The sequence below is a fragment of the Grampus griseus genome, assembly GCF_964374135.1.
Source record: "Grampus griseus genome assembly, chromosome: 8".
In the NCBI taxonomy this organism is placed as follows: domain Eukaryota; kingdom Metazoa; phylum Chordata; class Mammalia; order Artiodactyla; family Delphinidae; genus Grampus; species Grampus griseus.
The window spans coordinates 72,830,234-72,849,277 of NC_139002.1; the positions used below are offsets into that span (position 1 = coordinate 72,830,234).

Genomic DNA, 19,044 nt, shown 5'->3' on the forward strand with positions numbered 1-19,044 from the left:
TAGATTAGCTGACTTAGATCTATTACTATCAAAAGTATACTTAACAGTTGATCAGCTATTAAAATGTATAAGTAATGTAAAAATCTGAAGTAGCATGAATTATTCTTCCTAATTCTATTTCCTTGTATAACATAAAATGAAATAAATTTTTAAGAGTTTTTAAAATAATTTCCTTTGAGGCCTAAAAAGGATTAAAATATCTAGTTGTCTGTTGAAATAAAACATGTTAAATGGTATTCAATTTGACTATTAATGTGAAAAAATTAAGGACGCGGTCTTTAAATAGCTCATTAAGAATGGGAAATTGGCTGAAAATATGACCCTTAATACAATCAATAGAAATGAGATCACTGGGAGAGGAAACTGATGGGGCACAAAATTCTGGTGATTCTGAGTTTCTTTTTGGACCTATAGAGTTTAAGATATTTGGCAGGGCTGCCATGTTGCACAACCCCATTTCATTCTAATGAATGGTGCCACAAGAAGTTACACAACATTGGCCTAATTCATGGGACATCTAGATGGAAATATCTGGCAGGAAGCTGGATATAAGAGGCAAAAACTCAAGACAGATGTCAGGGTTAGAATTGCAAATATGGGAGACATATGAAATAAGAAAGTCATGGACACGGATGACATCTCCCATGAACAGAGAGCAGAGAGAGAAGAGGGCTAAAGACAGAAACTTGAGGAAAGTCTTCCTTTAGTGGGTGGGGGGAGGAAAGGAGCAAACTGAAGAGACACAAGCCTATCCTGGGGATTCCAGCTTTACTGCTTTATACCAAGCCTGCTCCCTGTACTACACCACTAACACCACATAAAAGCCAGTGCTTGCAGCCTTCATTATTACAGTGTCAGTCCTAAAATGCTCTTCTTGACTTTTCTTACACCATCTCCTCCCCATTTCCCCACACTCGACTGTCACGCCTGACCTTCCTATTTATGGTCTCACCTTATACCTTGGAAATAAAGTGCTTGGCACTGCTTTTCCAACTTAAACTTTGCATGCTTCTCATCTGTCTCAGTTTGAACTCTCCCTTGGACAACACTGTCTCCTGCTAACCTGAGGATATTCTCTGGGGCTGCATGTCGGAGTTCAGGGCCTTGCAAGTTCCCTTTGGCCTCTTGAGTAGGACAGATAATGTAAAACATATGCAATGCCACAGAAAGAAAAGAGTTTCAAGGAGGATGGTCACTCGGGCAGGGGCTCCCTAGTGCCTTCAAAATAAAGTCACAAATTCTTCACCTGGACTTAAGGATTATACTCCAATCAACCTTTCTAGACTTAGATACTCCTTTTTCACTACAAGACACTACACTTGAAAATAGACTATTTGCTCTTTACCAGGTATGTTTCATATGCAAAGGCCTCTCTGCTTTTGCTCAGGCTAGCAGCAGAGACAGCTGATCCCCTATTAAATTTGGGCACGTGAATGTGACCAAGCTTGGCACAAATTCAGTTATAAGTAAGCTATTGTAGAAATAAGAGAATCTTAAGTAACAATATGGATCAGTTCCATAATAACCACCAAGGTATTGTAAGTGGTCATCGAAGTCATTTTACTCAAGAACTGGGGAAAATAAAATTAGGCTATACTTCACTAAAGCTGTTACCAAAAGAAAAAAAAACGTAGTGGCTAGAGTATCCAGGTACACATTTTCAAAGACTAATGGTCCATTAAGGAATGGGAATAGAGAAGATTGTTTGGCTGCTGTTCCTCCACAACCAGGTCATCAAGCAAAGCCACAGTTGGCCCACAGGCCTCTGAATGCTCAGATGCTTTCGGGATTAGGACTGGCAACTGTCAGATGCTCAGCTGCCTGCTGACTTTAGCAAGGGCATCACTGACAACATCAAGCTCATGCTGCAGCTCGTTCATGGCACTGGTTATGCTCTTGGTGTCCTTCAAGATCTGAATACTCCGTGTATACGGATTATACTTCACTCCAAATGGACGCCTGATTGTTTTGGTAAATTCTCTATTTAAGAAAAAAAATATGAGGCAATCAGTTTCTAGGGAGAAAATGATAAAAACCAAATACTGTCCGTTAGTCTAAAAATTAACATATCTAAATCTTGTGTATTCTTCAAGTCCTTTCTCAAATGCCATTAGGCTTTCCCTGTTCCCCTAGCTGGAATGAATTGCTCCTGAATAAAATGCAGAACAGTGTTTCATCTGTATCTCTTTAAGGCTTCCTAGTTGTTATATAGTAATTTGCATACAGTTTATTTTTCCTATTAGATTATAAACTCTCTGATAGGAAGGAATAGGAAGTAACCAATTTCTCAGTGTATCTGATTTATATTTGCAACACTGAACATCATTATAAACAATACACCCTAAATATTTACTGTGAAAGAGAGATGTGTTACAGGCAAAAGGTGCCTAGTGGGCTTCTAATTATCCAGCTGCTTGCTTCTGTGACTTGTTACCATTATTGGACCTATCTTTTACAGAGGAAAATTAAGGCATGAGGAAGATATACTTTACCTCATCTTCTCCTTTGCATCTTCAAAGCTTTCAGATACAAAGTAGACATCCTGAAAAGTTGTGATGAGACACTCCTGTTTGCAGGTAATCTTAGGATCAAAGGGCTTTACTTTGGCATGTCCAGAAAGTGCGTGCTAGAGGATGAAGAGTCAGTGAATCAAAGGATACTATCTATTTTCATGATCACATTCTACACACAACTGCCAGAGCCAGCAAAACAAATGGTTTGCTATCTCTATAAACGCCCCAAGACCACTCCATTGTTCTAACACTCTTCTCCATTTAGGAGGTACCCAAGGATCTTTATTTATTTATTCCTGCATTATGGCATCTGCTTTCTACCCTACACTAGTTATTCCTATACATGACTTGTACCCACCAGCAGGTGGTAGGCTCCTTGAGAGAAAGACTGTACCTTGGACAATATTTCATGCACATCCACCACTCAACAAACATAAGTTCATTCTTTTATTGGATAAATAATACATCTCAAAGAATTCCCTAGAAATTACTGAAGCTGTTGCTAGCACACCAAAAATGGTGAGGCAACAGCAAGACTTTGTTTTAAAATACATTTTTATTTAAAAGATATAACTATATTCTGAATAGTTATCTATATCTATTCAGAAAACTTAGGAAATAGAGAAAAATGCCTCTTAGGTAATGTTTACTGCCACCCCAAGTATTTTCCACAGTAAGCTCTTATTGAGAGCCAAAAACTAGGGCTTCCCTGGTGGCACAGTGGTTAAGAATCCGCCTGCCAATGCAGGGGACATGGGTTCAAGCCGTGGTCTGGGAAGATCCCACATGCCGCGGAGCAACTAAGCCCGTACACCACAACTACTGAGCCTGCGCTCTAGAGCCCGCGTGCCACAACTACTAAAGCCCACACACCTAGAGCCTGTGTTCTACAACAAGAGAAGCCACCACAATGAGAAGCCTGCGTACCACAACAAGGAGTAGCCCCCACTCGCCACAACTAGAGAAAGCCCACGCGCAGCAACAAAGACCCAAGGCAGCCAAAAATAATAAATAAATAAATAATAAAAATAAATAAATTAAAATCCAGAAACTATTTCAGGTCATATCAATTACATTAAGTGAATATGGTTATGTGCAAAGATTTACAGCTCTTACTTTGAGTTCACTGATGGAAGAAAGTAAGCCAGCACCGAAGACTCTTAGCTGCCCCTCTTGTTTACATAGACCAAACTCCACAGTGAAGAAGTAGCACTGCAAAATGACATCAATATTACTTTCACATCCTGAAGGACTCAATTTAAAACAAATTACAACTCTTAGTCACTGACCCAAAGTACCCTGGAATAAAATCCAAGACCCCCAGCATAGCTCACAAGTATTTCTACAATCTGACCTCGTTCCAAACCAGACTTCTCAAACTTTTGTTCCCAGAACTCTTATATACTCTTAAAAATTACTGAGGAGGGACTTCCCTGGTGGTCCAGTAGGTAAGACTCCACACTCTCAATGCAGGGGCCCGGGTTCGATCCCTGGTAGGGGAACTAGATCCTGCATGCATGCCTCAACTAAGAAGTCTGCATGCCACAACTAAAGATCCCACATGGAGAAATGAAGAGCCCGTGTGTGGCAACTAAGACTCAACACCGCCAAAATAAATAAGTAAATAAATAAATAAATAAATATTTTAAATTACTGAGGACCCCAAAGACCTTTTGTTTATGTGGGATAGAGCTAGCTATATTTACCATATTAAAAATGTAAACTGAGAAAAATTTAAATGTTTACTAATTAATGTTAAAATTATAATAAACCATTTTATGGTAACACAAATAACATTTTAATCAAAAGTAACTATATTGTACAAAAAAACGGTGAGAGGGCTTCCCTGGTGGCGCAGTGGTTGGGAGTCCGCCTGCCGATGCAGGGGACGCAGGTTTGTGCCCCAGTCCGGGAGGATCCCACGTGCCGCGGAGCGGCTGGGCCCGTGGGCCGTGGTCGCTGGGCCTGCGCGTCCGGAACCTGTGCTCCGCAACGGGAGAGGCCACAGCAGTGAGGGGCCCGCGTACCGCAAAAAAAAAAAAGAAAGAAAAAAACGGTGAGAAAAGTTGCATTGTTTTATATTGTCACAAATCTTTTTAGTGTCCGGATTGATATTATTTAATGTCTGGCTGGAAAACAGATGGATTCTCACATCTGCTTCTGTATTAAACCTGTCACAATAGATTGTTTTGGTTCAAGCATGTGGAGAGAAGTCAGCCTCAAACAGATAAGTAGTTGGAAGACGGTTGAATATTGTAATAGCCTTCTCAGATAATTGTGGCTATTCTTCTTTGACACAACATCAAAACTCAACAAGTGGTAATTTCTTAAAGTACAGCTGTAATGTGGAATCTGAAACCATATCAATGAACTCTGTCCCTCACATTAAAATTCACTCTGCATTTTGAATGGATCTTTTACTCAAGGACCTGTGGGGTCCCCAAACCACAATTTGAGAGCACTGTTCTAACCATCTAGCCTATTTCACACCACCTCCCCAAACCTCACACACTCTGCTCCAGCTTCTTGTCATTTCCTCAGATACACCAAGCACCTCCTGTCTTTCCTTCTGTGTCCTCATCCTGAGATACTCTTCCTTCCTTTCCTGGCAGGTGAAAACATTACTCATCTTCCCAGGGCTGGTCCAGATGTTCATCTTCCATGAAACCTTCCACAGGCAGTTCTCTGCACTCCCAGAGCACCCTGCCTGAGCTTCTCTACAGACCTCCTTTCATTCTAACATAAGTGTCTGTGTATAAGTTCCTTGAAGGTGGGAACCAGGCCTTATTCATCTTTCTATTTCCAGCATGTTTTGTACCTAGTGCTCAAAAATATTTTTAGCATCATTTTTAAGGAACCTATCATTTTTACTAAAAAAAGAAGGTATACCAACTGTTAACATTATTGTATTCTAGTGTTCTCTGTCTCTCTGCCTTTTTTTTTTTTTTTTTAAAGCTCAGGTCTTCTTTGGATAAGCCTTAAATTTTTACATCTTCCTTTAATGTTTTTTTAAATTATTTAAATTAAATTAAATATGAGCAAAGACAAATTTTCTAATGCTCATCTTGAGTAGGTACTTTTAAACTACACAAATACCCACAGCCCACCCCAGTTAAAGATTACTGATCCATACAGCTATTTCCAGATTTATACCGTTGCTAGTTTTTGAACAGCCTCTTCTGAAGCTCCAAGAGAAGCCAGGCCAATTTCTTGGGAGAACTGAGCAAAACTAGGTTCAGCCAAAAGGGGGACATGACCCAAGAGTTCATGGCAGGTATCTCTGAAAAAGAGGTACAAGTTGTCACACTGTGCCATTTAACATAAATGCATAATCAACCATTCAATCAAATCAAAACCTGATCTTACTTTTATTCAAATTGATCAGGTGGTATTACTTTGGAAATGGACCACAAAGGACACTATTACAAAACCTTGGCCACTCACAAACACACATATGTAAGTTCATACAAATACGCACAGACATCCACATGTCAACCCCCCAACCCCCAAACCAGGTCTCTACTCAAATGTGACCTTCTCAGTCAGTCCTTTTCTGATCACCCTTTTCAAAGTAGAAACACCCACCCACACGCAACTCTGTCCCCTTTCCCTACTTTATTTTTCTCCATGGCACTTATAACCATCTGAATTTTATATATATATATATTTACTTGTTTGTTTATTATCTATATCTCCCATTGGAATATAAGCTCTATGAAGGCAGGAAACTTTGATTTTTTTCAGTCTTACATCCCCTATGCTTAGGACAGCACTTGGCACCTAATAGGTTGTCAATTAATAATGGTAATAATAATGGTTAACACGTATAGAGCATGGATCATGTATTACATGCCAGGCACCATTCAAAATGCTTTACATGTGCTAATTCGCTTGATCCTCACAAAAAATCATGACGTAGGTACCATATCGATGGATGGATGCTGCAGTAGAAGTACTTACGGCTCTGGGGTATAGAGGGGATCTGAACTGTGTCTCACATACTGTGTGCAGTGAAAAACTCGAAAGGCTAAACCTGATAAGAAATCTCTTGGTGATAAGTAACCAGCCACAGGACGGATGGAAAAACCTGTGCGCTCTGCAAAGCAAAGGAGAAAATCTTCACTAGAATAGACAATCTTACTTTTCTTTTTTAAAAAAACTCACTAACAAGATCTATTAATTTAGATCAGAACCATTTTTGAAACTACGTCATTTTTAGGCAGTACTACCTCTTGTAGTTTCTTTGTTATCTAAACTGGATGGTGCTCTTTCATTCCCCAATACCTGAGTCTGCATGCCCACTGTAAAAGTCACCTTCCACTAGGCTGCAGTGGCTCTGGGGACCTCTATAAGCTCTGATCTTGTCCTTCATTTCAAACTCTCACACTCTGGTAATTCCAGTTCCACCCCAATGCTTTGTACTTGGATTCTCCCACTCCGATGGGCAAAAGAATTTTTCACAAAGATGGAAATGTTCAACATCTAGCCTATTGCTAGCCACTAGCCACATGTGGCTATTGAGCCCTTGAAATGTGGCTAATGTGGCTGGGGAACTAACATTTTGATTTACATTCATTTTATTTTTTTTAACTTTATTTTATTTATTTATTTATTTTTGGCCATACCACGCAGCATGTGGGATCTCAGTTCCCCAACCAGGGATGGAACCCATGCCCCCTGCATTGGAAGGCAGAGTCTTAACCACTGGACCACCGGGAAGTCCCTACATTCATTTTAATTATTTAAACAACCACGGTTGTCTAGTGGCCACCGTATTTGCCAGGGCAGGTAGCCCCTTCCAATTCATGTTTTGTTTGAACTGTCTTTTAATATTGGTTTCTCTCTTTGACACGTTCCCTTGAAACACCTTTAGCAACAAGCTCTGCAGCCTGCTCAAGCTCCAGACCCCAAGTGATCAGCTTTCAGTTTTGCATCTATAACAAAATATTGCCTCCAGATCTCATGCAAGTGTGATTTGATAACAACTTCTGTAGCATATGCTAGTCCATCGTTGTTAAGTCACACAAGGTCATGTGCTTTGGTTCTCTGCCATTCTTAATCACTATTTTTTTTAAATCTAGTTTTTGTAGGAACCACTTATATGAGTTCTTCCCTTGTAAAAACTATATTGCCCTCTCCTGTTTAGTTCTTAGTTTTGTGTATAGTGGTTGAGGAATGAGAATTATGGAGTTGAATAAATATGTATATTTTTATAACAGTCTATATAATAAATTCAAAGATAGTAATTTCAGATCATGATGGAAATAAGATAAACTCCCTTTGGGTCAAAAACATAATGCCTATTTTTTTCCCTAAGGTTCTAATCTGCTGAGATCAAAGGAGGATATTTATTTTTCTTACATATTGTAGATCCTGGAGATCACTGATCATTTTACTTCCTATACTAGTGAGAAAAAATAAGGAAGCCTGGACCAAGTAAGCATGATGAACTAAAAGGAGCAAAATTGTCCTTAGTCTTTGTTTATGACACATCTTCTTCTTTGAGAAAATGATAGAATCTTAGTGTGGAAAGGGGCTTCAGCGATCATTTACTCCAACCTTCCCAAAGGTGCTTGAATCTCCTCTATCACATCCCTCTAGTGGGTGTGGAACTTTTGCATGAACATCTCCATGGATGTGGAACTAACCATCTCATGAGCCTGTCCCATTTTCAAATGGCTCTTTTAACAGGATCTTGTCTGTTTCGAACTAAAATTTGCTGTTTCTATCCGACTGTCCTTTACTTCAGAGCCACATAGGAATTCCTCTATAACATAAGATGACCTTCAAATATTTAAATAAATCTATAAAGTCCCCTAAATTTCCAGGTTAAACACCCTGAGAATCCTTCAAATTTTATTTATATGATACATTTTCCAATCCTCTTACAATTCTGCTCACTTTCCTCTACATTTGCTCCAGGTTATGAACGTCCCTCTTCAAATGTGGTGCCTGGAGAATTGCCAGGACAGAATACAGAAAAATTCTGACCTCCCAAATAACTGGACTTTAGTCCTCTATTAAAAATTCTATTGTGATTGAAATGGAGTTCAATATTCCCCTTACAAAAAATTAATCATTTCATTACCTTTTAAAAAGTTTGAGACATCTTCCAATTGTGGGATATTATCTTCCCGGTATCCACAGTATTTAGAAAGCAAAGGTAAGTTTTTGAGATACTCTCTGCAGGCATGGGTTGGGTAAAGTTTGTTGAGCTCTCGGAACACAGTTCCCCAGGTCTTAATCTCCTCCTCAGTGAATTCAACGTTAGGAATGGGGTCTCCACTAATGAGATAAAGAGAAGTTATCTTGAATTAGCATCCAATAAACAGTAGCACGTATCTTGTTTTCTATTTACTATATAGGCATAATTTACTCCATTTATTTCATTAGTTCAAAGTTGAATAAGTTATTTTTATAGTACACTTACTGTTTATAGTTCATAGACAAGTCTGCAAAATACTTTCGTCTTTTACGATAGACATTGTCTTTGAAGCCCTGATAATTAAAGAAAAGTTTTTAAATATGCATACTAAAAAATACTTAACAAATGACTTAGAAAACATTTCATTATTATTCAAGTGACTATACTGAAGGGCTATATAACTGTTATTTTGAGCAAGCACTGTTTAGAAATTTATGATCATTTTTCTTTTAAAGTCAACATTATATGACAGATTCATACGATAGTGGCTGCAAAGATAAAAGATACTATAGATTCAAAAATACTACAGTAGCTACAAAAATAAAGTAGTTTGAGGAAAAAGAAAAGCACCACCCTAGTTAAAATACATGGCTCTTTTCCAAGGGTGAGTTTTTTCTTAATCATTTGACTACATCTTCAGTTATATTTTCCTGTAATTAGTAACAAAGTAGTAATTACTAATATTTGAAATCATGGCAACTGAATCTAGCTTCAGATTTTATTGCAAAATGCAGACATATTAATCATTTGTAGAAGCAATTAATGATGAAAAGATAGAAGAGATAGTAACACTAGAATTTATACCTATGAAAAATATTTAAGAAAAAAATAGACAAAATAAGGCATCAAAAAGCAAATCTTAGGAGGAAATAGCCAATAATACAAAATAGGAAAGAAGGGGAGGACACTTGAAAGGAAAGAATGAGACTTGTGTGTTTAACACAGATTTACAAGTCCCTACTATGCACCTGGCCTTGTGCTGAAATTCAGAGAAACACAGCACAATCTGGGTCTTCAAGGAGTTTACTTTAACCAATTGTTTTGAAACAATATGGTAAGTGCCTTATTACAGACAGGCACAAAATACCACTTGAACTCAGAAAGAAACTCATAATCCAGAGTATGCGAAGAGGGTAGTGGGGGTCAGGGAAGGGTCCCTAGCAATGACTCCTAAGCTAAAAGAGGAGTGGGGAGAGCCAGGGGGAGAAGGACAGAAAGCACAGCACCAAGGACAGCGCAGAAATGAAAAACAGCATGTTGCACCTAAGAAAGTACAGGTAATCCAAAGTTACTGGAGCCTGGAGAGTGAGGTGGAGCACGGTGAAGACTAGTTATGGGTCTGCTAGTAAAGGTCTGTTTGAGAGCTTGGATTTTAGTCTTGGGGTAATTGGAAGCCATTGGGTTTTTTTTTTTAAAAAAAAAATAACATCTTTATCAAGATATAACTCACATACCTTAAAACTGACATTTTAAAGTGTACAATTTAGGGGGGTTTAGGATATTCACAGTGTTGTGCAACCACCTCCACCATAATTTCAGAACATTTTATCACACTGAAAAAAAACACCCTACTCATTCGCAGTCTATCCTCATTTTCCCTCACCCCCAGCCCTGGCAAACAGTAATCTACTTCCTGTTGCTATGAATTTGCCACTTCTGGATATTTCATGTAAAAGAAATCACACAATGTATGGCCTTTTGTGACTGGCTTCTTTCACTATCACAGTGTTTTCAAGGTTCACCCCTGTTGTAGCATGTTGAGTAATTCATGCTTTTTTATGGCCATTAATATCCATGTTGGGGACATACCATGCTTTACTTATCCATTCACCAGTGGATGGATATTTGGGTTGTTTCCACTTTTTTGCTACTATGAATAATGCTTCTATGAACATTTGTGTACAAGTTTTTGCGTGGGCTTATGTTTTCAGTTTTCTTAGATCTGTACTGAGGTAACATTGGTGATTTTTAGGCACAAGAGGGATAACGGTTATACTGAGGCTTTAGATCGTTCTAGTGACTATGAGGACAGGTTTGAGGCGGCAAGGCTGGAGGCAGGAAGACCAGTTAAGGGATGTGGTAGTAAGAATAAACAAGGAACAAATTAAAGAAATATCTTGGAGGTGAAAATCAGCAGGACTTGGTAGTAGGTCAGTAAAACTGATTTACACACCTTTCCGTAAACATGCCCCAGATTTTCTTGCCTCTGAACCTTTGCTCATTTTGCAATGAACTGTCCTTCCTCTCCATCTCTTTCCTGCCAAAATTCTTTAAGGTCAAGTTAACAAGGTTAACAAGGTTGCCTTTCTCTGACCTCTTCAGCTAGAAGTGTTTACTCTCTTGTGTATATCTCAAAGCAGTCTGTTCATGCCACTTAGCACACTTTTCATACTTAAATCTTGTATTGTGTTTATATATATGTGTGTGTGTGCTTTACTTTGTCAACTTGACTGGAAGCTCCCAGAGTGCAGGTACAGCAAATTATTAATTCCAATACTTACTCAATGAGATATTATAGAATAAATGGATGGATCGGCTGGGGTTGTCTAAGGCAGTATACGGTCACATTCACACAGCTTATAAGTGATAGAAGCTAGATTAAATCCCTGGTCTGTGCAACTCTACTGCTGACTCTCTTCTCTCCTCCCCTCCTAGGATCCTAGAGCTACATAAGAAGTCCTAATGCTCTAGACTTGCTAATTCTCCAACTCATGCCTGTACTGTATCCCATATGATTTTCCAAGGAAACAGCTTCCTAATTCATCAACTGCATAATAAACCAATTATGCTGGGCAGTGTGGGTGATGATTTCCCCCTTCCTATCTTTACTCCCCTCTCCAATAGCCCATGCCCATTTTGATAGAAACCGACTGCAGATACGGTGTTCATTGTAGTGTAATTCTTGGAATAGCTCTTAGTGATACGAATTCCAGGCATGACACAGATGTTTTGGAGCCAATGAAATTGGATGCTCTTCAGTCACTTGGTTTCAAGTCCACCAACATGAAGGACTAATAACACTTCCTGAAACCCAGATTAATCAAGATCCTATTTAGTCTAGAATAAGCACTTTCTCCAGAAAAGAAAAATAATACCCTTAATTTTTTAGTTTGCTTTAACTTATTTTCATGAAAATATTTATTTAAAATATTTACAGGATGGTCAGCATCCAGTTCAGATCCATACATCAGAACTCTGTTAGCACAATGGTCCAGGTCAGAAATCTTCTTTGGAAACCAAGGAACAGTTTCCATACCTGAAAAATACAAAAAACACTAACAGTTGAAGAGACCATCTTAAATTAGTCAATAAAGAAAAAGAAATTAAGAAAGTCATAAATGCATTTGGATGAGATTTTTAATTTTAGCTTGTACGTTGAGGCACAATGTATACAAGTAAATTGGTCTAGTTTAAATAAGTAAATCTTATTCAAAGTTTTTGAGTTTAAAAATATTTTAAGCCTTAATTTCCTAAGCATTGCAGAAATGATGCACTTTAGTAATAGACCAAAGGTTCAAAAAAATTTAAGCTACATATTTAGCTAGTCTTAAAGAGTAAGGCTAATTTTTTTTTTTTTTTTTTTTTTTGGCAGTACGCGGGCCTCTCACTGTTGTGGCCCCTCCCGTTGCGGAGCACAGGCTACGGACGCGCAGGCTCAGCGGCCATGGCTCACGGGCCCAGCCTCTCCGCGGCATGTGGGATCTTCCCGGACGGGGGCACGAACCCGTGTCCCCTGCATTGGCAGGCGGACTCTCAACCACTGCGCCACCAGGGAAACCCCAAGGCTAATTTTTAATTAGCAAATTTAATTAAAACTCTGAATGTTTATTTTTGTTGATTAAAAGGATCTTAGAGATCATTTATGTCTTTGCCACTTTGATCTTCTCACTATCCCTCATACATACACGCTCTCCTAAAACTCTGAGATTTGTGAATGCTGGTCTTCTCCCTGGAATACCTATCCCATTCCACATCCTGCTGCACCTCATCCTTCTGTTTTCTTGAGAATATCCTTCTCCTTCAGGACCCAAATCAAATGAGCTTTCCCTGACCCTGTAGGTGGCGCTAATTCTCTATCATCTGGGTTCCCATGACTATGACTCCAATTCTCTGAAAGCTTTTACTATGTTTTACTATAATGTATCTGCATATGGCTGTCTTACAGAAAAGAATGGGAACGACTCCAGGGTAGGACTATTTCTTTTTGTATCCCCATTTCTTAGTAGAAATATCTGATACAAGTTGGTGTTCCCTAAAAATCAGCTGAACTAGTTAGACTCTGTAAAACTCTTCATTTGCCAGAGAGGTGAAGTAACTTATCCAAGATCATTCATCTCTAATGGAACAGAGAGGACTAGGACTCAATTCTTCTTGCTCCAGTTTAATGCTCTAACATACCCAGAAGTGATATTCAAGAGATTCAGCAACAAAACAACAGGGGCACCAATCACTCAAAATAGACACAAGCAGAGTCCCAGGCTCCTGCTCTATCAGGTGTTAATCTTCTAGTTGTTTGTGGTGGCCACAGGACTCCTAGGGGAGAACTGGGGGCACATGGGCTTCAGGCATGGTGAGGAGCACTTAAGGGACTCAGGGGAAAAGCTATCTGCCAGGCAGACATGGACGTAGAATCTTGATATTTTGATACCTTATACAGCCATATGAATACATAACAGATGAATATCAGCCTGATTACACCCAAATATTGTGACATAATCTGAAGGGATTATTTTAAATTTAGTACCATATATAAAATGTGACTGATTTATCCATTTGTCTCTTGCCCCAAGTAAACTGCAAGGATTTTTTCACAGTAGAAGATTTTAGATTATCTCTGTGCTACCTGAGTATCTGAAAACTTAGAAGCTTTCCATTTAGTTTTGGTGGAAGTGAAGACAAGGAAGAATATTGTATTTCATATATAGAGTATTTCACATCATAGTTGTCAGTAATTGTCAGCATTCTCAACAAATTCAAATATTCACTTAATATCTGCTAGGTATCTGCCCTCTAAGAGTTACTAAGTGCTCAGGGATTGTGAACTGGAGGTTTGTGAAATCAAGAAATGCCTGATGGGGCTTCCCCAGTGGCACAGTGGTTGAGAGTACGCCTGCCGATGCAGGGGACACGGGTTCGTGCCCCGGTCCGGGAAGATCCCACATGCCGCGGAGCGGCTGGGCTCGTGAGCCATGGCCACTGGACCTGCGCGTCCAGAACCTGTGCTCCGCAACAGGACAGGCCACAGCAGTGAGAGGCCCACGTACCGAAAAAAAAAAAGACATGCCTGATGATTTGGAAACTGAGAAAACAATGGATTTCTAACTATTCTAAATTCTTTCTTGTACTCAAGTTTTCCTTTCCACTTCTCTCGCCCTTGATAAAATGTTGCTTTATAATTTTTCTTTAGCATTTTGAGCAATTACATTTTGTATCTTCTTCATTATCAGATTGTAAGCAATTTGAATAGACAGTGTTTTACTTTTACTTTCATGCCTTCAAGCTAAACATAAGATAGGACACACATTATGCACTTAATCTTCTGAGTAGTATTTTCACTTTTCAAACTTACCATCTTCCTTCACAGTAAAATTATCTGGTAGATTCACAGAGAGAACATTAGTATGAGACTTCAACAGATGAAAAATATCATTCAATTGTTCTCTATTGATATCACAATCAACAAAAATCTCAAACTCTGAGTTTCTTCTCTTTGATTTTCGGGACTCAATGTGTAATAGGTTCACATGCTTCTCCTGTGGAAAGCAGAGGATGAAGATTACACATGACTGCCTCAAATGGTTATAGTCTCTGAGAAGATTACTTCCATTACCACTAAAACTCAGTCTCATCACTTGTCATAATAGCCAAAGGGAAAAAAGGCTGTTTTTAGTGCCATCAACAGCAAAATAATTCCCCCTAAATATTAGGTACTATTCCAAAAAAGTTTGAAAAATTCATCACACCCTCCAGAATCTAATTAAATTAACACCCAGTAGAAAGTCCCTCAGATTGCCAGAACTGATTGGCCTTCAAATCAAAAGACTTAGTCTCCTAGATAAAAAGAACCCTTTGAAAATTCTCACAAATAAAGGCTAGGTTTTTTTTTAAGTGATCTAGTGTTAGTCCTTTCAAAAGAAAAGTCTCCTTTGCAATAATGTATTTAATACAATTAGATGAACAGCTTGAACATGGAATATTTAATACCTCCAATATCTTAAGCTACAAACTCAGTAACCAGCTGAATCAGATTGCTGCTTCTGATCTCTTCGCGTGCCAGCCTGAGCTGTGGGGTCCATATGTGTAAACCTGTGGGGGGAAGGTATCTTCTCTTACCAATCTGGGTGCTGAGGAAAAGCCCTGGTGACATAATCATGAAACATAAGAACCAGTCACCCAACAGTTTTCTTCATCTAAAAAACGAGAAAGTTAGAGTAGATGATCTCCAATACTAACCAGTTGAATCTAAATTAACTTAGTGAACACCTGTGTAGCCAAGTAATGGCTGTGAAGCATACAAAGGAGGGCAAGACGTACAAGGAGTTTACAATCTAGTTGACTAACACATGAAAGACTAAGAGAAAATACAAATAGTGAGTGTTCAGGCGCAGAAGATGTTCAGAAACGGAAAAAAACATCAGGAGTTTGAGGAGGTAGAAGGTTCTATGGAGCAGATAGGAGCTGAGATGAGTCTTAAAAAATAGATAGAATAGGAAGACAGAAGGGAAGAAGTAAGATTCCAAACAGGAGGAATTGTATGAGCAAAGGTAGGGATGAGATAATTATCAGGGAACATTAACTTGATAAATAAGAAAGGAGAGTGAATGTCAGGGATGTTGGGAAATTGGAATAGGCAGGGTTTATCCTGTAACGTAGAATCTATCATGGAATCAATACAAGAGAGCCAGTTACAAAATATATTGGAATTGATCAGGAGTAAAGGAGAGTTTTATTGAATCTATTTCTTATGAATTTTTAGAATAAGAGTACATTCATAAATATTTTCCGAATGATGACTTGAATAAATATAAAGCTATAAATTATGTTTTGGAGAAGAAGACACAAAATGTCAATTCTTCCTAAAGTAATCTAAAATTGAGTGCTATCAAAATGAAAAACTTGATGGAATTTGGTGAGGAAATGTAACTAAATAACTTAAAAGTTATTTAGTTTCTTTTCTTCTTACCTGGAAGAAAAGTTTAGTCAAGAAGGTCTAGGAAAATTCAGGTAGAGTTAAAGTAATAAGTGAGACATTCCTTATCAGATATTTCAATTACAGCAACAGAGGCACAGAGAGGTTAAGCAGTTTGCCCAAATGCACACAGCTAATCAGTGTAAGAGCTAGAATTCAAACTCAAGCTGTCTAGCTCCATAGTCTATGCCCTTAAAAACTATGCTGTAATCCTGTTGTACAAGAAAAGAAGAGTCAGAATAATGGATAATATAGCTCTTCTTTGAACAAGATTTACATCATCTTTATAATGAAAACACTGAAGACAGATACAGCCAAAAATTGGGGCATAACTACGTTGTGAAGATGGGGGGAAGGGAAGTTGAGGGGCCTCTGGAAAGGGAGCTGTGCCAACGAAGCTAACCCTTCACTTCCGCTGGAGAAAATCAATAGGTAATATCTACAAATGGAAAAAACAAGGAATAGCAGCAGAATAAGCATATTGCTTATAAATATGGACGCTACTATGAGAAAATATAGTTAAAAGCGTTGAAGATGCTTGCCCCCTATAGGCAGAGGATAAGTAAAAATAGGTGGATTCATGCCCACAACACCATTGCAGCAGTCAGAAGAACGAATGAGATGGATACGTAGCTGCACGGGTAGGTCTTCAAAACACAGTGCTGAGTAAAAGAAAAAGTGTATGTACAATAACATTTATATAAATTACCAGTCCATGCACATGCAGAAACTCAACATAGATTCTAAGTAACATAAAAAACAATTCAGTGTGTAGATCAAACGTATCAGAGCAGTTGTCTATCAGAAGAGAGAAATGGAGATGGAATAAAACAGGAGGAGGCTGTATACATCAGTGATGACAGTGTCCACGTGATTTAAGGAGTGTGATTAGCTCAACCCTCTGCACCTAGGTCAACATAAAAATTAAATGGAATTTAGGAATGAAGAGAGATGAAGCAGAAAACTACTATTTTCTTTATAAGCTTTATAGTGTGGGGTTGACTTTTTAAACCATGCACAAGTATTATTTGATTAAAGACAAAATAAAAAAGAAAGTTGATGGAAGAAACATAGGTATACTATTTAAAAACTCCAAGGTAATCAAAAGAAGAGCTTGCAGTAATCACGTAATTATCAAATATGGGGAGGAGAAGGAGGAAGAAGGGATGGAAGTATCAGTATCAGTATCATTCACAATAGAGAGTAAATAAATATCATGTAAATTGATAACTCAGAGAGATCAGGACAATATTTAGACATTATAAATTCACCGCTAAAAGAACTAAGAACAGAAATAGTTAAAAGAGATTGCCTCTAGGGAGTGGAACTAAGGTGCTGGGTAAAAAGTGGTGCTTTTTATCACAAACTCTTCTAGACTATTTGTTATATTTAGAATTTTAAATTCTTTGAAATATTATTTTCAAACTGCTGTTTAATAGTATATCATATGGATATAAATCTGATTTCTAAACAGCTAACATTTATTGATAATTTACTTTGAACTATCCTAAGCACTTGAAATATATTAATTTTATTAGTTCTCACAGTGACCCTGTGAGGTAGGTAGGGTTCTCATTTTATAGATGCTAAGATGAAATGCAGAGAGACTAATTAATTTGCCCACCATCACACAGCCAATAAGTGACAGAGCAAGGACTTGAACTCAGGTGGCCTGCCTTCAGGGGCTACAAGCTTAATACCGATGATGTTCTAGTAGTATAATTTAACCTGTCCCATACCTTAGGACAAATAGTTTGTTTATAATTTTTTAATTCCTATAAATAAATCTTTGTGTCTCTTAAACTGGGTTAGGTCTCCCAGTTCAATGCTATCATAGTACCTGGTACTTCTCTTTCAGGTCAGTTTACACACATGTAATCATTTGTTTACTGAAATTATTTGTTTAGTGTCTGTCTTCTCCACTAGATTATACACAACTGTGAGGGCTGGAACTGTGTCTGCTTTGTTAGGGTACACACCTTCATATCTAGCAGGACGTGCTGTACCTAGTAAGTACTCAGTAAAAATTCCTGTTCTAACTGACTGACCCTGATTTCCTCAGGATAGATTTATGGAAGTAAAATTACTGGGTCAAAATATGTGAACATTTTAAGACTCAAAATACATATTACCAGATTGTTTCCCTACACATCACATCAATTTTCCCTCACACCAAAGGTGTATTTAAATGCCAAATGCATTGAAGCTTTAACAGTAGGGAGTAGTATAATTGTAGAATCTTTGTTATTTTGCTATATAAAAAATAGCATTTAATATATTATTAATGTATCATTAAATAATATTATTAAAATTTCAATATTTCATTTAATTAAAATAAAATTAAAATTTGCTTCTTCAGAATCTATAAAGTGAATCTTTCCTCCCCCATTTCTTTATTAGTTATTTGTACCTCCTCTTCTATAAATTGTTTGTATCCTTTGCCTATTTGATAGAATCGAGCGGTATTTTAGAAATTTAAGTGTTTAAAACATTTCTGTAGTCCACCTCTGAAGAATTTACAAATAATCTTACAGACCCATTTTATAAGAGTTTTATGCAGAAATACAGAGACTGCTTACCTGGAAGATTTTCAGTGCTTTTATAAGTCCTCCAACTTCATTCTTTAAGGAAAAAATGAGAGTTGCTCTTCCCTTTTCTAAGGAATGATCTTTGTTTTCCTTATTGTCTTCAATCATGATGAATCTGGTGTACGTCTCTAAAAATCAAGTATGAAAATAGAAAGTTCTAAAAAAAAAGTTGTACAATGTAGACAATATTTGGTAGCATAGATAATATTTGAAACAGACAATATCTGATAACATTAACCAAGTTTTAGTTTCCTCACCTGTAAAACATGGATGTACATATATACTTTGCAAAACTGTAATGAGACCACAATAAGCTAAAACATTGCCTAGCACAGTGCCTAGAATATAAAAGGCAAACAATACATGTTAGTAATCTGTTTTTTTTTCTAATCCAATCCTTTCAGGGCATGACTCAAGCCCATGGGTTGCTTGCAGTCTTCCTGACTGTTGTGGCCTGAACTGGGTACTCTTTCTCTATGAAAGCCTACCTCCTCTCCCCTTACAATTTTAGCAATTTATTGTACTGGGTTTTATTGTAGTTTCAGATGT

General features: G+C 37.8%; 1 protein-coding gene across 2 annotated transcripts; it reads right to left on the minus strand.

Annotated features, from left to right (window-relative positions):
* Positions 1-1,641: 1,641 nt before the first annotated feature.
* On the minus strand, positions 1,642-18,621 carry TPH1 (tryptophan hydroxylase 1). 2 transcript variants are annotated; one of them, XM_082661257.1, is made up of 11 exons: positions 18,487-18,621; positions 14,288-14,471; positions 11,874-11,974; positions 10,923-10,988; positions 8,944-9,011; positions 8,602-8,798; positions 6,474-6,609; positions 5,667-5,793; positions 3,630-3,725; positions 2,493-2,626; positions 1,642-1,980 (listed from the first exon to the last, which is right to left on the minus strand). In XM_082661257.1, the coding sequence occupies exons 1-11, from the start codon at positions 18,601-18,603 to the stop codon at positions 1,806-1,808; spliced, it is 1,401 nt and encodes a 466-aa protein (XP_082517383.1). In that variant the 5' UTR covers positions 18,604-18,621; the 3' UTR covers positions 1,642-1,805. The 2 variants fall into 2 exon arrangements, with proteins under 2 accessions (XP_082517383.1, XP_082517384.1); XM_082661258.1 differs by lacking the exon at positions 10,923-10,988.
* Positions 18,622-19,044: the final 423 nt, after the last annotated feature.